Source organism: Suillus bovinus, assembly GCF_016758785.1.
Source record: "Suillus bovinus strain UH-Sbo-P2 chromosome Unknown EDB93scaffold_101, whole genome shotgun sequence".
NCBI lineage: Eukaryota > Fungi > Basidiomycota > Agaricomycetes > Boletales > Suillaceae > Suillus > Suillus bovinus.
Window position 1 is genome coordinate 93,467 of NW_024542157.1, and position 22,623 is coordinate 116,089.

Below are 22,623 nucleotides of genomic sequence, written 5' to 3' on the forward strand. Positions count from 1 at the left end.
CATCAAGGTGGCGGTGGATACTTCGAATTAAGTTAGCTTGCTGCCACAGGCCTCAGATGGAATGTTTTTCCGTACACTGGATGTACCATTAGTGACCAACGACCGGGGAGCACTGGATAAAAGATACACCGGCAGTGGCACTGCTCCAACAGTGCTTGAGGCAGTAAAATAGTCATACTTTATTACAAGGCATGCAGATATACATTTGTCGCCTTTCTGTAAACGCGCTTAGAGTAAGCGCACGAGGTGTACTAGTCAAAAGATGAAAAAGACAATTTGGTACCCAGCCAACTCAAGTCACCGCAGGCGGCACTTGCCGAGTTTCGACATTGTTCACCGGCCGTAAAGTTATTTACTGTTACTAGTCATAACATCGAACTCCAAGTGCAACTGTATATTTATCAAGTCGTTGCCAGGCCTGTACATCCGGTGAATCATGATGGTAAAATGCTCCATCACGACCGCAGCAACCTATGTTTAAATCTCTAGATCCCCAGCACTGCCATGTGCGCTCATTCATAAAACTCAAAAGGTGAATACTGTGTACGAAACACATTTTTGGATATCTAGATGGAGTATTCGACTGCTGATATTGCAGCAGCGATGAGCTTGCAGTCAACTAAGGTGTGTCTCCTTGTCGATACGAGGGCGAATCATGATTGACAATTCGTGTACCTTCAGTATATACACAGTGCGTACTGTCTATACCCTATGTTCTTTGTCCTAACATAGTTCAGTGTCAGTGGCTACGTTCTTGGTAGGTTATTCTGATGCATCCACGTCCGCTGTCCAACCCGCTTATCCAGATCTATGATTATGCATGCTGTGTTCATGAGGAGGTAATACACTTGTTCCATGATACACTTCGGTTTCAATACCTACAATATGTTGTGTCAAGTGGAGATTTCTGCTTCAATCGCGCTGGACCAAGATGAAAGGTCTGTACATTGTTACACGATACTTCCCCTTTATCACTCTCGCCATGGATCTATATAGTGAGTGCGTTCCGCTCCAGTACACATCGCCCTAATGATGAATTAACATTTGTTTTTTTAGGGGGATTTACCCCGAATGACAACGCAGATGTATGTGATACAGTGGAGAGTTAATAAGATCGAACGACTTATTGCATGACTTCGCCAGAAATGCCGAGCACTGGACCATGTTGAACTGGGTACGTGCATTGTACATTCGTCTACGTACATTCATGCCAAAAGCTACTAATTTCCCCTCACAGGTCTTGACCTAGTATTAATCCTTTTCTCCGAATGTATTCTCGTTTCCCCATACCATACTTGTGGTTCTGATGTGATTCATCCAGGGTTTTTCATTCTTAGAACATATGTGCTCTGGGACAATCATATAATCTTGCTCGCAGCCATGCTGTCTATCTTTCTCGTGAGTTCTCAACCCACTCACCATACCCAGGTTAGTAATTGATACATGAACCAGTCTCTTCTCGGCGCTTCTAGCGGTATTGCCATTGCCACCACTGATACCGCATCATGTATGCGCACTCACCTTCTCTCTAGCATTCCACGACCACTCAAAAATTCCATTCGATTTAACAGATGCAACTAGCGTGATCCCGGGCATCACAGGGTGCTACCAGACTTCGACCACTTACTGGTTATTCATACCATTTCTTCTCCTTTCCGTGTTGCAACTGGGTGGGTAATCAGCACACATGTATCAACACGTGCTGACAGGTGTCCTCCACAGGACTCATGGCGCTCACGCTTATACGTGCCATGCAGGACTGGCGGAGAAACTCAAACTGTCCGTACGATGTCCTGGTGAAGCATAACATATCCTATTATGCTTGCGGTCTTCGTGAGTCAACATTCGTACGCGCCATTTTTTCGACTTCATCCATGACTATTCTCTTTGCTGAAGTGTTTTCGGTAACGAATGTCTTCATATTGCTGCTCCTCTATGTGCGTGCAGCTCCACAGTGTCTTTTATAATCGAGCCATTGATGTTCCGCACGCCAGTCCTCCTACCACGTCATATTGTATGAGTATGCATCTCCACAATCTGCTGCGTATTCCTACTGATAATGCCTGGAACATACACCCACCTCCAGTTTTCAGTTCATGATCCTTGCAATCCTCGCCACGTGCATGCACCTCCATCTCTGGCAGGTGAACCAAGGCTCTAGCTCCTCCATGCATATCCCAATGTCCGACATATCATTTGAAAATGTCACGGCGTGATGTTTCATCTTGTGGCTTATCAGGTGTCCTTCATGAGGCGATGTGGGCTTGGTAGAGTTCGTCACGTGCTTGACTTATAGATGAGTGGGAGTACTTGTGGCTTTGATCTGTAGTTTCCACCCGTCGGCGGCGGCCGATTCAGAATCATGCTAGAGCCAGAATCGAGGATGATCTAGGTCTCCTCCTGCTACACATGATGTTTATATACTACGAGGAATTTGATTTGATCACGGCAGGTCTCTTTGATTTGTCTATTCACTGTTTATATTTGTTTACTTGAAAATCGTAAACGACACGTTTGTTGATTCATGCTGTTCAAAGTGCGAAGAATTCCTGCTTCCGTTGCTTTGGACCAAGGTAAGGACCCTTTTAGTCGCCTCACGGTATATTCGTTCATCCAAATACAAGATAGTACTAACAGGTTGTGGATATCACCTCAAAAAGGACCCTGAAAAACGACGACCATCTATTACTAGCAAGTACTAGCTCCGAATCGAGGGCAGCTGATCTATCAAATTAGAGCCTTGGAAGTTCCTTTAGGTCTGTGTAAGCTATCTTGGCGTTTCAGGTCTCAGAAGCTTCATCATAGTAATCAGTGGGTCCAATACACCCGGCGAGTTTCCAAATCAATTTTCGTGTTTCAGTTGGCCAAACGGTACCCAATTGTAACATACGTAAGTCGTATATAGTCATTAGGTGCGTTTTGCGTTTATCATGTAGTTTGACGAAAGACCCAACAATATTGTCTCATGAACTGTTGAACGTTCAAGTTTATCTTTTATAAAATCGCTTCCTGTCCAGGTTAGCTAGTGGCGAAATGCCTCGTGACGACCATAACAAGCTAAGCTGAAACTGGAATGGTTTCATATTGATGACCCCTACTTCGGAATCAAAACAAAAAATACCACCGCCACCTTGATGCGATTCGCAGATCATTCATAAGAGCTAAGAAGGCTCATGGTGTGTGTGAAACACATTTTTGAACCTCCAGATGGAATATTCGACTGGTAATATCGCAGCAGCGACGAACTCGCAGTTCACTAAGGTATGTCTCTTTGTTGATATGAAAGTGAACCATAATTCACAAACGATCTATTGTCAGTACATATACAGTGCGTACTGTTTGAACCTCGAGTTATTTGTCCTAACAATAATCCAGTATCGATGACTACTTTATGGGTATGCTTATTCTGATGTATTCAAGTCCGCTGTCGAACTTGCTTATCCAGATTTATGATTATGTATGTTCACTTGATGAAGAGGTAATACAATTCTTCCATGATGCACCTCGTTCTTAATACCCACAATATGTTGTGCAAAGTGGACATTTTTGTTTAGATCACACTGGGCCAAGATGAAAGGCCTGTATATTGTCACACGATATCTCCCCTTTATCCTTCTCGCCATGGATCTATGTCGTGCGTTCCGCTTCAGCACACATCGCCTCGATAATGAATTGACACTTGTTTTTCAGTGAGCTTTGCCCCGAATGAGACCCCAGGTGTATGTGATGCGGTCAAGGTTTAATGAGAACGAACGGCTCACCACAGGACTTCGCCAGAAATGCCGGGTGTTGGCAAATATTAAATCAGGTATGTGCATGGTACATTCATCTATGTATGTCCTTGCCGAAGGCTGCTACTTTCTTCTCACAGGCCTTAGCATCGTGGTAGTCATTTTCTCCGAATGTATCTATCGTTCCCCCATACTATGTGTGTTTCTGATGTGATTTATTCAGGTTTTTTCATCCTCAGAACGTATGTGCTCTGGAACCAAAATAGAATCTTGCTTGCAGTCATGCTATTTACTTTTATCGTGAGTTTCCAATCCGTTCACTATACCCGAGTTAATGGTAGATGCATCAACCAGATATTTATGGGGGCCTCCAGCGGCATTGCCTTCGCCACCACCGCTCCAGCATCATGTGCGCGTCTCACTTTCCCTCTGACACTCCATGGCCACTGAAATGTTCTATTCACTTTCACAGATGCAACTAGCGCGATCCCAGGAATCACAGGGTGCTACGAGAGTTCGACCAGTTTCTGGTTATTCATACCATTTCTTCTCCTTTCTGTGTTCGAACTGGGTGGGTAACCAGGAGCATATATGTATGTGTGCAAACACGCCCTGACAGATGTTCTCCATAGGACTCATGATACTTACGCTCATAAGCGCCATACAGAACTGGCAGGAAAATCAAAGCCACCTGTACGCTATCCTGGTGAACCACAACGTATCCTACTACGCATGCGGTCTTCGTGAGTTAACACTCGTAATAATGCGCGCCATTTTATTATTATTGATCGCTCTCTTTCCTAAAGTGTTCTCAGTAACGAACGTCTTCACATCGTTGCTCCTCCAGGTGTGTGGATCTCCTAAATGCCTTTCATGATCTAGCCGTTGATGTTGCACATCCCAGTCCTCCTACCACGCCATGTTGTATGAGTACGCATATCCATATCATGTTGTGTATTCCCACTAACAATAATGGAAACGTACACCCATGTATAGTTTTCAGTTCATAATGCTCGCAGTGCTCTCCACACATATGCACCTCCATCTCTGGCATGCGAACCTACGTGCACACGACTCTAGCGCCCTCATGAATATTTCAATGTTCGACGAACCATCTATAAATTCTACGGCATGATGTCTTATCCTGTGGGTTACTCGGTGTCATTCATGGAGCGAGGGTTGGACCATACAAAATGACTGGCGGGGTTGGGGGGTTGGTAGCGTTCATTGTGCGCTTAACTTATAGGATGAGTCTGTCGCAGGAGGAGCATTCGTATGACTTTGTTCTATTTAACACCCCCATGGTTTAATTTTCCACACCTATTTCTCTGGAGATAGCTCCTCTGTATGTAGCCCGTCAGCCTGACGCGCATTGAGTATTTCATCTGTGGGCACGCAGATATGAAAATTTGCTGAATAGATTATCATAATCGTAGATCGAACACGCTAACTGCGTCCAACACATGGTTTTGAGCCTTCGTTATTAAGGAAATGATGTCACGAAGCAGTGCTGGCATATCTGTTTATCCAGTAATGCATGTGCATGCAGATAGGCCGTCCCCACGCTACTGTATAAAAGGCAATGTAGGTTTTGACTCAGAGAACACCATCAAGTTTTAGCGATGATATTCACCTCACTTACCACCATGCTCGTATCAGTCGCAGCGATGGCTAGTGTAGCTGTCGCCTCCGACAATCTGGTGATAACACCCTTGGGCCTGCCCTGCGACACACCTAGTAAGTACTTTTGCGGTCTACGTGCAGACCTTGGACTCCGTGCTTACGGCCAGTATCCGAAGATTCAGTGGGATGCTCAACAGGCATCAAAATCTGGAACAATGACAAGGATTTTGGGTACAGTTGCGGACCTTCTGGCAAGATTACTGCCTATGAAGCATGTACGTGTAAAAATTGCTGTGTATTGCTTGGCGGGGGGGTCATCGGCAACTGTCAGTGAGCCTGAGTGAGCCTGTCATTTCCCGCTGTTAGAGTCTGAGTGTTGATATGCTCGCTTAGCATGATATGTGTGAGAGCCAGAGAGGGCATGAAGGAGTGGTGTAATATAATGTCAATAATATAGCATGTATTGGGGTTCTGGACTCACGTTGCTGGGAGAAGTGGTTTGTCGCTGGTAAGCAATTTCCATATTCTTTCCTTCTGCAAGTCGAGGGTGAAGTAAAGTTGGTGTCCTGGTTCCCGCGGTAATATACCATCAAGATGTAAGAATCGTAACATTTTAAAAAGAACACAACGTGAGCAATATCATTTTCTTCGTTGTGGGAGTACGCAACATGCAGAGCTTCCATAGCTGTGTACGTCCGAGGCGATGCTCGAGGTACAAAGTGTTAGAATCCTCCAAACTGTATCGCAGATACGCTTATCAATGTTGTATGAATTCGCGATCGTCCTTTACTTTCTTGTAGGTCAATGAGGATCCAGAGGGCTGAGATACTGGATGACGACGTACAGATTGGTGACATGATATATAATTAGTTGGTGATGCGGTCGTTCAAGTTGATGTACTTATGAGTTTGTGATCGAAACCAACGATAAGCGCATGGATGGCTGGCCAGGTATCTGCAACGCATCGGAGGAACCATGGCCAAAGTTATGCTGAACCAAGACACAACTTGATAGATAGTAGGAAATCAGCACGCGGGCGGCAGCTTGGTCAAACAGAGTCATCTTACTCATGATGAACATCATACATCACTGAGTCGTGAAGGGCGTTCCTTTGGATGGTCTGATGGCATTGTTGGACTTGTTGAATCTGAGCACGACATCAAGGCAAGGCCTACGCAGCACCAAGGAGAAGACTTGCAAGTCGTTCTAAAACATTCGAATGATTGAATACTGCGACCCATCTATGAAAACTGTACGAAAAAGTGAGACTCTGTGAGAGATTGTGTTCACCTGAGTTAATCATTTGATCTTCGATATGCGCACACAAGCCCTGCGTTATATTACTCCCAAGAGTCTGAATCCAAGGCTCTTGTTTTGAATACTTAACGTGCAAGTCACCTCGTAACACCCAACCCCTCCTCCAAAAACTCAGCAAACGCACGTCCCACGCCTTCCTCTCCCCATTCCACCCTCCCCTTTTCCGTGCTTCCCAATGTTACAGCTTTCCGGCGCGCAGCCACGAATTGGCGTTTGAGCGGTTGCAGTTCTGATAGCGTCAGTGCACGATGTGAGAGTGCTAAGCGGACACGGAGCACAGAACTATCAATGGCACTGGTGTTCGAACTAGGTTCGAGCGTGGCGATGGTGATGACGATAGGTCCCCCGATCGGACCAGCAGCCTGAGCAGCCATAAGCACAGAAACTAGCGCGTTTGTCGTATGCTAAAGCGTGCGGAGGGCGTCTGTGGGTGTTTTTGGTGTGATCTGGGTGCCGACGTTGGGAGATTTGACGATGCCAGTTGTGACTGCATCTGATATGCGTTCGAGTGGAGGTGTTGGGTCATCCCAGAGGATGGTAAAGAGTGGAGCGTCCCAGCGGACCATAGACGAGGGCTCTTCGAAGCGCTGGATGAGGGCGTCGAGGTCGTTTCAAGGTTAGGAATGGGTGAAAAAATGGAGAGGGGAAGACAGACGTTTTGGGATTATATCTCTTCCCATCTACTCGTTCGTCGTTCCATTTCCGACATTGATCAGGCGTGGCGAGGACATAGACCTACTTTTCTCAATTGCATCAGTTGTGTGAGTGAGGATATCGTGATATATTACACACCGTAGCGACCCTTACACCAGCCTCTCGGGCCTTGCAATACAACTGGTATCTGAACCCCTTGATGTCGTTCATCCCGTCTACGATGAGGATTGTGTCTTTGTAAATGTGCCTTGTGATAGCGGTGAAGAGAGTTGCGCGGGCGGTCTTTTCTTGAAGCGAGTCTGATTGTCGGAGGTCAGTTTGGAGGGAAGGAAGAAGATAAGATCATATGATACGCGGTCGACGGCCAAGTCATCGTCTGAGATGACTTTTACTTTGAGCTAAGGGCTTGAAGCTGATGAAAGAAAATCGGGCTGCGCGTGTTGATTTTCCAGAGGAGGTGGCCGCAGTTGTGTCACGTTTTCACTTTTTACACAAACTGACGGCACAGGTCATCTGCATCAATCATCAACATCGACGTCTTGCTCAACCTGTTATTAGCAACATGCAGACAGCTAATGCGAAACTCGACGTTTCCCCGTTACCAGATATCATCAGTGCAATGCGAAACATCATAAAGGTGCCCATTGTTACAATTAATCATGTCTGATAATAAGTCATAATCACTCACTTCAGCTCGCACATTCACAAATAATCGTATGTCTACTATTCCATCGTCAAAAATGTTGTATCAACAAAGCTGACCAGATTCCGAACCTTGAAACTCCATTCCACATGTTTCCTAACACCGACCACTCTACCACCATTCTCGAGGGTCAGAACGTTCTCGATATAATTGCAGAGCGCCAGCAGCAGTTGGACGCAGTATTGCATGAAATCTTAGGCCTGGAAACAGTCATGGATGGAGTCAAACATCTTCATCAGCAACTCGTTGAAAGGAAAGACAAGATCACTCAGTCGATGCATTTTCACAAGGGGCTCTTATCGCCTCTCTGGCGCCTTCCAGCTGAACTACTTTCTGAAATTTTCCACCACTGTCTCCCGGAAGCCGAGCAAAAAATTGAACGCTCAGCGTGTTGGCTAGGCCTAGAAGCTCCAATGCTGTTCACAGGAATATGCCGACGATGGAAGGAGGTTGCTACAAGCACGCCCAGTCTGTGGTGCAGGTTGCACATAGAGGTCACTGATATAAGTTGGCAGCGCGTGTCTTCCTGCTATGACCTGCAGCTCAAGTGGTCGCGGGGACTCCCACTCTCATTGGCAGTCCAGTGTTACAAGGACCATCATTCAACTACACTACGGCGCCTCCTTCATCCTTATATGCATCAAATCTCGTCTCTATACATCTTTTTCTTCTTCCGGGCCGATAAACCGCAACTTTTGTTAACAGACCTCCCAGCACTCGAGGAGCTGACCATATACTTCAATGATCATGTCATGCTAGACTCTGTATTGCAATTTCCGTCGACAATGCGCAGGTTCACTGCTATACTACCGTCGTACCAACGCAATAATTTAGGCCTCATGTGGGCCCACCTAACAGATCTTGCGGTGGGTGAAGTGTTTCATCCGGCTAAAATCATCGAGATGCTCCAGCTATGTCCCAACCTCTCCTCGTTGGCAATACGCAGCGCATTCCAGAATGAAAGACCAATCTTGGAGCCAATCACACACACCAGCATTCAATCCTTACGAATTGATTATATCGGATACTATGACAGGTCCTTGTGTAGCTTCTTCCGTGCCCTATCACTTCCGAACCTGCGCTTCCTTGAAGTTCGCCTTGATTGCCATGACGGTATAAAAGACATTCATCGGGCGTTGAAAGCGTTATTGAAACGGTCAGGATGTGCCCTGGAACGTCTGACGTTCGGCATCAAGGTGCACTCGAATATGACAGATAAGCAGCGAGCAGAATACACTACTCTGATTCCTTCGCTCGAAATAGGAATAACAGACTCGGGAAGTGGACACCGTTTACCAGCTAGTTACGAACCACACTTAGACACTTCCAGAGTCATTGCTTCATTTTACTCTGAAATTTTAGACCGGAGGGTACATAAATACGAGTAATATTGACTATAGAGGGTTTAGGAAGATGCAGATGCAAGTCAGAACTACGACCCAGTCAATATGAAGGTGGTGATATTTTGAACTGGGCCAGAACGCTCCTGCCAGCCTGTTCGTTGAATACTGTAATGACTAAACATGTTGTCGGGATCCATCCAGTGGCTCTGCTACTCGGTACAGTCTACTGAAGTCGTAGGTTAGTCGTGACGAGAAAACACGAGCGAGAGACGTGGAGAATGAGAAGTATACATAAGAGCGAAAAGAAGAGGCGAAATAGTCGTTAATATGCTAATGACCATCAGCATGTGGAGGTGATGCACAACAGAGAAAAAGCACGAGACGAGCCCACAATGGTATGGGTGCTGGCCCCGCACCTGCTGCACATGGTGTCGTAGGATTAGTAGCAGGAGGCGTTGATACCTCGGTAGGTTGAGTTTGCGATAGCAGCGCCTCTGCTTGGCCTTGAGCTTGAGCTTGCATTTGTTGCTGCAGCATGTATTTCACCTTTTCATGTGCTGGACGCGGAGCAACATACAGTGCCTGCACAAAGATGATCCAACCACAGCGATTAGAAATTACAAATGCACCAGAAGAAATGCATACTTGTTTGTCTCGTACTGCAGCAACTTCGACGGTGGGAGTACTGCGACGAGAAAAGATGGTTTGCCTTGAATCTTGCTGGAGTGTGGTTGCCTCGTTGGTGGGTGGGCGAGAATGACGAAAGAGCAATGGAAGATAGTCGAAGAATGCGCGCGAAATCCTCACAGATGATATGAGAGCATGTTGGGGGCTGCGAGAAGGAGAAGGGTGATGGACACTGCGCGATGCGGAGGACTAAGAGCAAGTGATCAGAACACAAAGTAAAAAAAAATGTTGATGACACACATGAATGTTGCCTTGCATGCCATCGAAAAACCCTAGCGGTACTCGGCCGGCATTCTTTGACTGAGCTGGACGCGTAACATCCGAGTCGCTCTGAGATGACGATCTTATATAAACTTATGACGGAAACGAATAAGAAACATGTCACGTACGTTTGTTAACGACTTTCCAGGTATAACCTGGCAAGTGGGACATTTAGTTAGTGATCATGGCCTTTACCCACGAATCAAACTCACATCAGGAGTTGACAACAGGTCTTCAAGGTCAAGTTCTTTAAGGATGGCATAGATATCCCATAGGTACACATTGTTGTCCTCACAAGCGGTGACTAGCAATTTTCCATCAGCGGAAAAGGCAAGACAGCTCACATCCTTGTCGTGTTGGAAGGGTGGACACACTGGGAGATTGGTTTTGAGGTTCCACAAACATACGGCCTCATCCCATATTGATGTACTTGCAAGAAGGTGGTGGGTCCGAGCCAAGGATAAGTTGAAAACGTGACCCTTGAGAACGGCGATTTGCTCCCAAGTGACTGTGTCAAATATCCCAATCGGGCCCAACGAGGCGGAGAAAAGCTTCTTTCCATTCCAAGCCAAGCTTCGAACTGATTGATCCTGGTGGAGTGTACTCATCAGCTCACCCGTCCTGGCATCCCAAATTTTGACAGCGTTCTCGTTTTCTCCGCCTGTCGCAAATTTTGTGTTATCAGGCGAGTATGCCACCGCCCACACGTACTGGTGACCGTTCTTGATTTCTAGGACAGTTTTCCCAGGTTTGACATCCCACACTCTCGCAGTTCCATCCCAGGACCCGCTCACCACTCGCGCACCATCACCATTCCAGCACACTGATCCCACATTCTCAGTGTGTCCTACCCATCTTGCAACTACCTTCCCCGTCTTTATGTCCCATAATCTCACCGTCCCAACATTGCTTCCGCTGGCAACGGTCTCACCACTTGGAGACAACGCTATATTTTTTATGTCTGCCTTGTGCCCCTCATCTTGCCAGGCATCGCCAATTTGTGCGTCACTCTCCAGGTCCCACAATCGGAGTGAACCATCTGCTGAACATATGATGATGCGTCGTCCACCAGGCAGGTGCGCAATATCAAGTATCTGACTTGTATGGCCTTGCATCGCCCGGCGTGGTGTAATCCCTGGCGTTTTACTAGTCGAGGATGACATGGTTGGCGCTTGGAGCCTTCACTACGGCAGATAGTGGACAGTATGTACGAGCAACAGTGCCTGATAATGGCACATATGGCCAGTGAGTTGACGACTCTATCATTTGTAAATCAAATTTGATAAGAATGGCTGCTTACAGGATTAGTTCAGTTCTAACGCGCGAAACGGCTTCGGAGTATGTATGAAGTCCCGTACTTGACAGTGCTAGAGTTCTCAAAGTATATCTAGATCGCCGGTGAGCGGGTGGTTCGCTTGACAGGATAGACCATCACTCACGAGAAACACTTGTTCAGACCAACTCAAAACAGATGACACTACGGTCACTTGTAAACTGAGAAAGTGGACGTTTGGTTTAGAGTCGGAATATGGGTATCCACTCTTTTAAGTTGTGGTGTGTATGCTATCCTCGTATCTCAAAGATTCATAGCTCAAGTGCTGTGCATTTCTTCCAGAAATTCAAAACTCTGATGACGTAAATCCTTCTGGACGTCTGATACAAGCTGTGCGATGTGTTATCACTGCTGTATTTCGAAACTTGCTGTGCTCATCATTCCGATGTAATATGACCCTTCTAGATGGACCGCAGTCTTACTTGCTCCACATTCGTGCCAGATATTGCCAGGGAAAATTCCGTTGGATTAAAGTCTTATCTATCGCCACTTGTGTACTTTCGATCTTCCAAATTCCAATTTCCAAATCTAACCCGCCATCGTTACACTATGTCTGGATTTAATGTGCAGGTAAGTCGCGTCCATTGTGACTCTTTACCACGAGGCTGACGTTTCATTGATGCAGTTTATTTTTTCTGTGGTATGGACAGGAACGCAAGTATGACGTTACTACAGACGGGAAATGCAGACCGAGAAAGTTCCAGCCTCACGAGTAATGTGTCCAATATCGATAATGGTCAGTGAATCGGGGGAATGGAATTACGTAGGTGACATTTAAGAATTATCGGATTGGCCCTAAGCAAATTTGATTAATCAACTCCTGTGATGTAACCAGGGTGTATGCGATGCGGTCAAGATTTAATAAGAACGAACGACTTACTACAGGCAACATCCCTGCCTCGAGACCTGGATTATAACCAACTAACCAGCCCCGCAAAACGCCTCTTAGTCCCACACTAAGTGGCACCCCGAATCAGGACCCCAGACACCACACCAGGACATCGTGCCCAACGGTGCCTACGTCGCCCAACGGCGTCACCAATCGAACCTATTTCTCCTCAAAACCCCTCAAAAAACCCAAAAAACAACTTCTGGATACTAACTTTTTAGCATATGGCGCCCAGTAAAGCGCCAGAGAAAAAGGGCCAACCGGCTACCTTAACTAATACAACCATTCGCAACACCACTACCCCAAGGAATCAGATGTCGCAAGAGGATATCGAGGCATTACCAGGAGCTGTGACAGGTCTGGAATCGGCAGAGAAGTATCTAACTAGTGTCCTCCTTCGCCAGGCTGACGAACCCCTCTCCCCACTTCATCTGGCGGGAGTCCTTTTTCAAGTCACCCAAATGGCCAAACCTATCCTGCTCGCCGTCACCAATGCCATCCGGGCTGTGGCTTTCATTCTCAAACAGCATGCTGCCTCAGAAATTGCAGAAGTGGTCGCAAAAATCGCAGCCGAACAACTCGCGGATTCTCTTTCGGCCAACATCGTCAATAACGTCATAGCAGCAATTGCCCCCCAAGTAGCGTCCATACACACCACCGCAGAGGCCCTAAAGACAACATTTGACCACTCGAAGCAACTTCACGACACCATGGAACGGGAGAAAGAGGAAGAAAGGAATGATCTCAAAACAGCAGCTGAACGCATCGAGGACGCAGTGGACACTCTCTATGAGTCCATTGAGGACTGTAACAACTCCTACAAACTTCTCACACCATCCCTCGAATTCACCCAGGACCGTCTCAACAACCTCGCGACTCAACTATCCCAGCCCCTTCCCACTATCACGCAGCCAACAGCACCCATCCCAGCCCTCCCCACCTACAGTTCAGTAGTGGCTGCCAATATTCCCCCCTCCATCGACCAAGCGGTAGCTAGAGCGTCCATTCGCGCCAAACAAATCCTGCTCGACCCAACATCAGGACACTCCCTCTTCCCCGCAGACACCACCAATGCCTTTATCGCCAAACGACTTTCCGACATCCTCCTTGACATTCGCAGCGAGGGAACTCCCACAGGAACAGTCCGTGCAGTTCAGCGTCTCCGCAATGGAGGCCTGATAGTGGAACTCGACAATGAGAACTTGGCGGGCTGGCTTAAGGGCCCTACAGGCCGTATACTGCTCGAATCCCACTTAGACTCGACAGCATGCATTCGGGACAGGACCTTCTCCATCGTGATACAATTTCTGCTGATCACTTACGAGATCGAACGTGACGACTTCCCTCGTCACATTGAAGCTGAGAACCATCTCCCTCCCAACTCGATAGCATCCATCCGATGGATTAAGCCTCCCCAGCGTCGCACAAGAGAGCAACGCACTGCCTTCGCACTCCTTCAGGTCAAGGATGTCGAAACTGCTAACAACATCCTCAAGGAGGGCATCTGTATTGATGCCCATCGTTATGCCGTCAACAAGGACCATAAGGAACCCCTCCGTTGCGCCAAATGCCAAAAGTTCGGACACATGGCTCGCAACTGCTCCTCCCCCCACGATATCTGCGGCACCTGCAGCGGCCGTCATAGGACCGCACAATGCAACGCGTTCCGAACTGAATGCTGCGTGAGTTGCAAGAGCCAAAGTCACACCAGTTGGAGTCGCAAATGTCCGGAGTTCATCCGTCGCTGCAAAACTCTGGATGAACAATATCCAGAGAACAAACTCCCCTTCTTCCCTACCAGCTCCTCCTGGCTCCCGTCCACTACCCCTCCTAGGCCATCAAACACACCACCCTCTCGCTCTGTATCCCCCCGCAATGCGAAATCCAGCTCCCCACCACCCGCAGATGATACAATCCAGCCCTTGCCCAACCTGCAAACCACTCTCCCCTTCAAATGCGTCAACCCTCCACAAACGCCTGAGCCCGCCTCGTCCTCCTCAATTATCTCGACCTCTCCGGTTACTCCAACTCCCATCACCACTCAGACACCATCAACCCCCTCAACGTCTTCGCCTCCTTCCGCCATCGCCTCCACATCACCATCCACCCCATCATCGGCATCGTTGACATCCCCCTCTCCCTCTTCGACGTCTACCTATGCGACTCCTACCGCCAGCCCCAACTCTCCCCTCCTTGATGTCTGAACAACCTATCCCCACCCCGAATTGTCTTAATATATGGCAGCAGAACCTGAACGCGTCACTAGCGGCTCAGGAATCACTAATGAACAGCCGGGATATCACTAACTACGACCTTTTAATTATTCAGGAACCATATATCAATTATCTTCGCAACACCCGCGCCAGCCACCGCTGGCATGTACTATACCCCACTAACCATCTCACACACCCGCAGGAAAAATCACATGCAATCACCTTTGTCAACACATCGCTCGACACGAACACATGGCGGCAGATCCCGTTCCCATCATCTGATGTGGTAATTGTGCAAATGACCGGGGAATTCAGTGTATGCACCATTTTGAACATCTACAACGACTGTACCCACCAAAACACCCTAATCGCCCTGGAGGCCTTTCTTGGCCAGAATATTGCCCTACTCCGACCAAAGGCGGACGACCAAATGCTCTGGCTTGGCGATTTCAATCGCCACCACCCCATGTGGGAAGATATTCGTAATCGCCATCTATTTAATTATCGTTTCTCTCAACCCCTTATTGACCTGATCGCTGATTATGGTATGCTACAGTTACTTCTGTGCGGCATCCCCACCCTCCAAGCCAATGCCACTGGCAATTGGACTCGCCCTGACAACGTCCTCGGCACTGAAGGCACTCTCGATGCCGTCATCACCTGCAATATCGAGCCAGCAAAACGGGGCCCTAAAACGGATCACCTCCCTATTTTATTAACACTCGAACTTGCAGTCGCTCGTCAGGATGACGTCCCTCGTCCCAATTGGCGCGAGGTCGATTGGGAAGCATTTAGAGAAGCCCTCAGCGCCACGCTCGCATCCACCCCTCCACTACCGCTCGCCTCGGAGGCGGAATTCCAGCAAATGGCCAGAATCGTCACACGAGCCATCACGTCCACCGCTGAAGCCTGCGTCCCATTGGCCAAACCCTGCCCACACTCCAAGCGGTGGTGGACCCGTACCCTCTCCGACTTGCGCAAGCAAGTCGCGAAACTCAGTCGCAAGTCCCACCAGATGCGTGGCCTTCAAGACCATCCATGCCACCGGGAATACAAGGCCCTCAAAAACCGTTACGCTGATGAAATTGCCGCCACCAAGAAACAGCACTGGGAGGAGTGGTTAGAGGATATCGAGGGTAACGATCTTTGGACCGCTAACCGCTACGTTTCCGCTACCCCGAGCGATGGGGGGAAATCGCGCATACCCTCCCTTATCGCCAAGAGACCAGACGGCACCAATTTCGAAGCTACCACTAACGCCGAAAAGAGTGCTGTCATCGCCGAAGCCTTCTTCCCTCCTCCTCCTCTTACTGATTCAATCCCTACTGACTTCATTTACCCTGACCCCGTAGCCCCCCACTCTCCCATCTCACACGACCAGATAACTCGCGCCATCTCGAAACTCAGCGGGTATAAGGCCCCGGGGCCTGATGGCATCCGCAATATTGTATTCAAGAACTGTTCTGACATACTGACTCCATACCTAGTTCATCTTTTTAATGCCGTCTTCACTTACAACACATATTATGCCCCTTGGAAGACATTCACAACGGTTGTACTTCGGAAACCCGGCAAACCGAATTACACGGTCCCTAAAGCCTATCGTCCCATCGCCCTCCTTAACACCACATGCAAGCTCCTTACCACCGTGGTTGCCGAACAGCTGACGTACTTATTAGAACACCATCACCTTCTGCCGAACACCCATTTCGGTGGCCGACCAGGAAGATCCACTACCGACTCTCTTCACCTTCTGGAACACACCATCAAAAATGCGTGGTGTTCTCATAAAGTTGCCTCGGTGCTATTCTTAGACATCGAGGGGGCCTTCCCGAACGCGGTCACCAAACGGCTGTTACACAACATGCGGAATCGACGCTTGCCCTCAGCATTGGTCGACTTCACGGAGCAGGTCCTCACGGACCGCAAGACGCAGCTACACTTTGACAGGTACACTTCAGACTGGATCGACATCAATAATGGTATAGGACAGGGTGATCCCCTTTCAATGATTTTATATATTATATATAGTGCTGATCTTGTAGACATTGCGAAACCCCGACATGGACGCGCGTCCCTTACCGAACTAACCCTTGCTTTTGTAGACGACACGGCCCTAGTGGCCATAGGTAAGGATTTCCACGAGACTCACTGCGTCCTCAAGGACATGCTCGAACGACGGAATGGGGCCTTCGACTGGTCATGAGACCACAACTCAAAATTCGAGACTAACAAATTCGCACTGATTGATTTCTCCATGAACAGACAAAGAGAGCGCCCTGTGTTGCATCTCCGAGGCGCCGTTATTCGTCCTTCTCCCACTCATCGTTTCTTAGGTGTCATTCTCGATCAGGAGTTAAGATGGAAAGCTCAGGTTGACAACGCGCTGGCCAAGGGATTAGCTTATGTTCTACAGCTTCGACGACTTTCCACCATGTCTAAAGGCATCCCACTTCGTCTCATGAGGCAGCTTTACCAAGCCACCGCCGTCCCCAAGATGCTATACGCGGCTGACCTTTGGTTTACACCAGCATATCGTGAAGGCACTAGCACCCTGCAGCGAGGATCCCTAGGAGTGGCCAAAAAACTCACCTCTATCCAGCGCATCGCTGCCATTGCCATGACCGGGGCTATGCGCAGCACTGCTACTGACGTGCTCGAAGTACATGCTAATCTCCTGCCGATGGCCCTATTGCTCCAGAACACGTGCCATCGGGCTATCATCCGAATGTCCGCACACCCTGATACTCATCCTCTCTACACTGCAGTCAGAACCGCCGCTAGTCGTTATGTTTCATCCCATCGCTCCTCCCTCCATCGTCTCACCCGATTTTACCAAATCAACCCCTCCGACATTGAAACCCTCATCCCAGCTCGTCGTGCACCCACCTCCTCCAATCTCTATGATACGCACATTGCTGCCTCCCGCGAAGACGCTATCAACGAACATCACGACCTACCAGACGACATTCAAGTTTTCAGCGACGGCTCCGGACATGATGGCCATATAGGCGCCGCAGCCATTCTATTCCGTGCAGGCAAAACCCCACGCACTCTGCGCTATTACCTAGGCAAGAACGAAGATCACACTGTATTTGAAGCCGAAATGGTCGGCCTGACCCTAGCCGCCAAACTGATCGCCACTGAACGAGATCTCACGTTCCCTATCTCCATCTCCGTCGACAACCAGGCAGCCACCTTATCCGGTGAGAGCTTTTACTCTAATCCAGGTTCATATCTAGCAATGAAATTTCAGAATCTCCTACGAAAGATCAAACACGCAAACCCAGGTCTCAAACTAACGCTCCGCTGGGTCCCAGGACATGAGGGGGTACACGGGAATGAGGAGGCAGACAAAGCAGCGAAAGTAGCGGCTGAGGGAAGGAACCGCAATAGCCCTCGTGAGCTTCTCCCCAAATACCTTCGTAACAATACACTGCCGCTCAGCCTCTCAGCTATCAAGCAAGCCTATCGAGAACGCACGCACGCCAAGTGGGCCGACCTATGGTCCACCTCCCCCCGCTTCCAACATATCCAACATATAGACCCCTCTGCCATCAAACGCTCATTTCTCAAGCTCACCTCGTCATTCTCTAAACGTCTCACCGGTCTCATCATTGGCCTACGCACCCGTCACCTACCACTCAACCAACACCTGTTCCGACTCACGAAAACCGACTCTCCCGATTGTCCTCATTGCCCATATATTGATGAAACTGTCTCTCACTATCTATTTGAATGCCCGCATTATCTCGCAGCTCGTCAAGTCATGTCCCAGGCCCTGGGACGGAAATCCACCTCGTTATCGCACATCCTAACCGACCCAGAAGCCATTGTCATCCTTGTCCGATATGTTAACCAAACTCGTCGATTAAAATCCACGCTAGGTGAAATCTCGCTACCTAAAACCTGACCTTTCTGACGCACCCTAATATCCAGCTACTACTCTACTGTCACTTGACTCCCTCCATAATATCATATCCTCCCCTAATCTCAACCCTAACAGCTCGCCTACACGAGATCTTCGGTCTCACCTTGGGGATTCAGCCAGCAAGACGCGGATATAGGACTCCCCGACACCTTGGACCACCTGTCTCTCAGTCCATCTAGGAAGCGCACCCCAGCTTCTATGTCTCCTCGATTCTTATATTCACCTTACTCTTACTGCACACTCCAACTGATCTCTGTTTGGCTCGCGAAAGCGACCGAGCATGCGTTATACGTTTACCGATAGCCTCTACACAAGCAATCTTACTTATAGTCATCCCATAGTGTACCACATCGCCCATCTAAAACGGCCGGCGGGAACGGCGGACTGGTGGGGTACGCCTTACACCAAGGCATTTGGGGATGTAACGAAGGGACGGAGCATGGGGCTCCCTGACTAGACAGTACTGTCCTACATAGAGTATATCTCTCAATGGACAAAAAATTGGATCAAAAAAAAAAAAAAAAAACCAGCCCCGCCCCATGTCCGAATCCGCACTTACTCAAATGTCTCCCCTACACAAGATTGAAATGGATCTAGATCTGACTTTCGATGACCGTTATCGCAGGCCAATCGCCATTCAAGGTCTCTGCTCAACTTACTGTTTTGTTCGCTAACTACTTTTGTTTGTTGCCGCATGACTGTTAGTTCCCTAGCAAAATACCTCACTGGCACTTTTGTTGACGCGCCGTAGACGCCATCTAGTGCACCCATGCGTTTGCCTACCCAGCTCAAAGTCAGTACTACCAACATGTTGCTCGTTCAGGTCTGCGGATGTTGCTTCAGATCCACTGCACATATCAGCATCTGCTAAAGGACTTCCGGTCATCGATCGGTAAGCGCTCCTTCACATTTTCACTGATATTGATAGATCATCTGATGATAAACCGTCTTGTCTGGGTTGATGAGCCAAGACAGTGAGGACGGTAGGGTGGCTGTCGGACCACATGTATGATCTGTTTTCTGAGAAATCTTTTGACACGTCACGAAACAAATTCGAACGCTCGAGAACCAGCACAGCGTGTTTTCGTAGTAAGCGTTTAGCTGCGTAAGAACATCCGAGTGGTGATTCAGCTGAGTGCTACATGCATATTATATTCAGTGTAAAGATAGTCAACAAAGAATTTCGAATTGAATTTCACACATTCACGATGATTTCGCAATTGCAAACTAGCTAGCTCGAGCAAAAGAAATACGTCACACGTCGTCACACAAAGTTCGTATTCCTCTCCAGGATCGACATCCGAGCGACTCAGCAAATGACCATCTTAATGAGCATCCAGGCATTCTTAAACCGTTGCGGGGCTTCTTTCTATCCAAACGCTGCGGCGAAGTTGCTTGTCTACTACTGCTCCAAGAAGGCTTTTACATCCTACGGATACAGCACTCGCTTTCCTCGGTTTATGGACCATATCGTTGTATATCTACGAAGATGGCATAGGCCACTCCGAGGACATGCACCCAGCATTCAACGCTATGTCCCACAATTCCATCAACATTTTTCGAAACTGGATCCAAGGCATAAAATCACCATTTATTAGTGAGTCTTAGCTCGCACCGCGAGTCCCCATACTCACTGCATTCTTACTAAAACATAATATTTTGTACGTTCAAGGCAAAATCATGTACTTCACGACCATGAACGCTATACAATCTCAATACCATTAGAAAATACGAGGGAGCTCGCTATGAACAGATGAGGTCAGCCTGAAGACATCACTCGTCACAGTAGGCATCCGGGCGGGAAGTGTCGAAGGAGGGTCCAGTCAAATGGAATTGAGGCTACAACAAGCTTTGTCCATTCTGCTCGTGAGTCGGAATCCAAGGGTTCTTGGGACGGATTTCGTCATGGACCAATAAGGCGCACGCCAGACTTCGAATCTAAGCGTATGTTGGTCGGTACGTCTTATTTGATACCCGACAAGATATGCGCCAATTTATAAAGTTTGATGATGGGCAGTTAGACTCGTCCGCAGACATGTACCAAACCTGTCCCAAGCTATCTATGACCACACAAAGCTTTCACGGTACGTTGCATTGGTGTCTTTCCCTCAGTCCGACAAGCATGGTTGACGTTCGATTTCAGCCAACACACGCACCGGCACCTACTGCTCCGTCACCCCGAGTCAGTCGTACAGGAAACTTCTGGGGAAAACTCTAAACGTGCAAACCCCGTCAAGCACTACGGCATGTAACCCATCCCAGAGGATGTCTTGCATCCCTACATTCTCCTGTTCTCAAACACCTGAAGGATCATTCGGATGGAAGACCTCGAAAGATCGAGCTCACCTCAATCTACTACAGAGGTTTTCGATATCACTGCTTTTAATCTCAATTATATAGGTAGGGAAGAGGGAAATTCTGTCGTTTTTGTCGTATTCTGATTGTTCATTGTAGTTCATGTCTTTACCAACGCTCTTATTCAACATCAGTTTGTTGTGTAATTCTTGTGCTTTATTGAACGGACGAGTGAACAGGTCGAGGTGGAATTGATTGCCTAATGCAGGGAAATAGACACCGTGTGTAACTGTTGTGTCATAAGCCATATGAGCCCTCGCTTCGTATTTGTTCGCCGTTATTTCTCACCGCGATCTCGTTCTGTACCACAGTACAGCTTTCATCATAAACCAGATCACCTCTACTTCAGGACGCACACTAAGATCTCCCCATGGCAACCATCGACGCTCAGGTCCTCATGAGAATGATTAAACGATTTGAGTTCTAATCATGGGAAGAGCAAACGCAGGCAAAACGTCTATCCTTCACAAGGTCTGCAATACCACGGATAAACCAGAAATTTACGATACCAAAGGACACAAGGTACGATCGATCATCTATGCGATGCATGGGTTTATTGCTGATCAATCGTGGATAGATCAATTGCGGCCGTCGTGGAATCATCGATCAAGGTGCCCGCACCATTTCCCCTGCAGGCATACATACGCTGACAGACGATCAGCGTGGAAATCACGACATCAGAAAACGAGCTGGTATTCAAAAGCAATCCCGCTTTCGTTTTCCACGACTCATGCGGGTTCGAAGCGGGTTCTGAAGAAGAATTCGAGGGACATGAAGAATTTCATCTCAGAACGGGCAAAGGCGACAAAATTGGAGGACCGACTTCATGCTATTTTGGTGAGTGGCTCCCTCCTGACATTCAGCGCTTGTTGACTCCCATCCAGGTTTCTGCATTCCAATGGACGACCATTGTCGAACGTTCCAACGGGCGGAGGAAAAATTCTTCTCGGAGTGCGACACCGGGCACAGCGAGTTTTCAGTATATTTTCCTATGCTTTGCTGGGACTAAATGATTCGTCTTCAGTTACCGTGATTGTGATATTCACCAATTCGACGCTTTACGTCCAATCGCATTCGGAGAACTCAAGAAGGACTGAAAGGGGCACAGCAGTAGGAGAAGCTTAAAAGGAATTCCTCAACGGTCGAGGAATTATTCATGAAGACAGGTGTCTTGGATCGCTTGTATGATTATAAAAACCGTGCTCGTCCTAAGTACGATGTGCGCTTGGAAAGTAAGTGATTCAGACTGACACAGCCACAATCAAAGTCGACTATTTCACCATCCTAGATATGCAGAAACCGAATACGAACTGCAACATTCTACTGGAACACACCACTCTAGCATTGGACAACGAAGAATTGCAATTGTGCTTGATATCGACACAGCAGTCGAACCTGGAGCTTTGCATCAAATGTGCCGTTAGGTGAGTCGCACAGTCGCAAGTCAACTATCTTACTTCCAGCATCATCTAGAGCACTCGTCAACCGTGCGCATCATAATTCTGGGCAAATAGATTTTGAATTCTATCCGTATCACATCGCTCAGTGGTTTCCACATCTAAAAGTAAGATGAAGATGATTCA

General features: G+C 48.0%; 8 protein-coding genes across 8 annotated transcripts; 5 read left to right on the top strand and 3 right to left on the bottom strand.

Moving 5' to 3' along the window:
• Positions 1–324: 324 nt before the first annotated feature.
• On the top strand, positions 325–2,479 carry EDB93DRAFT_73643 (uncharacterized protein). The gene is made up of 15 exons (XM_041457275.1): positions 325–624; positions 682–691; positions 738–757; positions 807–839; positions 899–938; positions 1,057–1,085; positions 1,144–1,174; positions 1,238–1,270; positions 1,322–1,398; positions 1,453–1,507; positions 1,572–1,670; positions 1,723–1,833; positions 1,897–1,937; positions 1,995–2,020; positions 2,087–2,479. Exons 1-15 carry the CDS (start codon positions 571–573, stop codon positions 2,214–2,216), a joined length of 789 nt encoding a protein of 262 aa, XP_041302237.1. The 5' UTR covers positions 325–570; the 3' UTR covers positions 2,217–2,479.
• A 366-nt stretch (positions 2,480–2,845) lies between these two features.
• EDB93DRAFT_1263240 (uncharacterized protein) lies at positions 2,846–4,698 on the top strand (the record flags this gene model as incomplete). Its single annotated transcript, XM_041454203.1, has 15 exons — positions 2,846–3,261; positions 3,319–3,328; positions 3,376–3,395; positions 3,446–3,457; positions 3,538–3,634; positions 3,691–3,717; positions 3,767–3,808; positions 3,872–3,928; positions 3,955–3,973; positions 3,998–4,031; positions 4,086–4,140; positions 4,204–4,302; positions 4,364–4,474; positions 4,547–4,578; positions 4,636–4,698. The coding sequence occupies exons 1-15, from the start codon at positions 3,208–3,210 to the stop codon at positions 4,696–4,698; spliced, it is 732 nt and encodes a 243-aa protein (XP_041302238.1). The 5' UTR covers positions 2,846–3,207.
• A 2,050-nt stretch (positions 4,699–6,748) lies between these two features.
• EDB93DRAFT_1108310 (chromatin associated protein KTI12) lies at positions 6,749–8,216 on the bottom strand (the record flags this gene model as incomplete). The annotated part of the gene is made up of 6 exons (XM_041447829.1): positions 6,749–7,075; positions 7,130–7,258; positions 7,464–7,624; positions 7,827–7,873; positions 8,014–8,018; positions 8,088–8,216. The coding sequence occupies 6 exons, from the start codon at positions 8,214–8,216 to the stop codon at positions 6,749–6,751; spliced, it is 798 nt and encodes a 265-aa protein (XP_041302239.1).
• On the top strand, positions 7,794–9,699 carry EDB93DRAFT_74391 (uncharacterized protein). Its single transcript, XM_041457305.1, has 2 exons — positions 7,794–8,039; positions 8,163–9,699. Exon 2 carries the CDS (start codon positions 8,241–8,243, stop codon positions 9,414–9,416), a length of 1,176 nt encoding a protein of 391 aa, XP_041302240.1. The 5' UTR covers positions 7,794–8,039; positions 8,163–8,240; the 3' UTR covers positions 9,417–9,699.
• EDB93DRAFT_74116 (uncharacterized protein) lies at positions 9,514–10,827 on the bottom strand. Its single transcript, XM_041457292.1, has 7 exons — positions 10,694–10,827; positions 10,532–10,623; positions 10,448–10,474; positions 10,299–10,388; positions 10,017–10,247; positions 9,918–9,953; positions 9,514–9,865 (listed from the first exon to the last, which is right to left on the bottom strand). The coding sequence occupies exons 1-7, from the start codon at positions 10,722–10,724 to the stop codon at positions 9,611–9,613; spliced, it is 762 nt and encodes a 253-aa protein (XP_041302241.1). The 5' UTR covers positions 10,725–10,827; the 3' UTR covers positions 9,514–9,610.
• An 8,366-nt stretch (positions 10,828–19,193) lies between these two features.
• Positions 19,194–19,832, bottom strand: EDB93DRAFT_1179542 (uncharacterized protein; the record flags this gene model as incomplete). The annotated part of the gene is made up of 1 exon (XM_041450613.1): positions 19,194–19,832. A coding segment is annotated over exon 1 (251 nt), but the record flags the coding sequence as incomplete, so codon positions are not given.
• A 49-nt stretch (positions 19,833–19,881) lies between these two features.
• On the top strand, positions 19,882–20,514 carry EDB93DRAFT_74477 (uncharacterized protein). Its single transcript, XM_041457310.1, has 2 exons — positions 19,882–20,282; positions 20,358–20,514. Coding segments are annotated over exons 1-2 (282 nt in total). The 5' UTR covers positions 19,882–20,001; the 3' UTR covers positions 20,359–20,514.
• A 955-nt stretch (positions 20,515–21,469) lies between these two features.
• EDB93DRAFT_1108312 (uncharacterized protein) lies at positions 21,470–22,604 on the top strand (the record flags this gene model as incomplete). Its single annotated transcript, XM_041447830.1, has 6 exons — positions 21,470–21,562; positions 21,694–21,877; positions 21,925–22,019; positions 22,203–22,272; positions 22,329–22,464; positions 22,514–22,604. Coding segments are annotated over 6 exons (669 nt in total), but the record flags the coding sequence as incomplete, so codon positions are not given.
• Positions 22,605–22,623: the final 19 nt, after the last annotated feature.

Bases quoted from the DNA above. Each gene is read 5' to 3' on its own strand.
- EDB93DRAFT_73643 (XM_041457275.1), top strand. From the start codon at position 571: ATGGAGTATTCGACTGCTGATATTGCAGCAGCGATGAGCTTGCAGTCA. The intron at 758-806 runs GTAGGTTATTCT...CCGCTTATCCAG, and splicing joins TGTCAGTGGCTACGTTCTTG to ATCTATGATTATGCATGCTG. The intron at 1,086-1,143 runs GTATGTGATACA...TGACTTCGCCAG, and splicing joins CCCCGAATGACAACGCAGAT to AAATGCCGAGCACTGGACCA.
- EDB93DRAFT_74391 (XM_041457305.1), top strand. From the start codon at position 8,241: ATGGATGGAGTCAAACATCTTCATCAGCAACTCGTTGAAAGGAAAGAC.
- EDB93DRAFT_74477 (XM_041457310.1), top strand. From the start codon at position 20,002: ATGACCATCTTAATGAGCATCCAGGCATTCTTAAACCGTTGCGGGGCT.
- EDB93DRAFT_74116 (XM_041457292.1), bottom strand. From the start codon at position 10,724: ATGTTTGTGGAACCTCAAAACCAATCTCCCA. The intron at 10,389-10,447 runs GTACGTGACATG...TCGTCATCTCAG, and splicing joins CTGGAAAGTCGTTAACAAAC to AGCGACTCGGATGTTACGCG. The intron at 9,866-9,917 runs GTGAAATACATG...AAGGCCAAGCAG, and splicing joins CGCGTCCAGCACATGAAAAG to AGGCGCTGCTATCGCAAACT.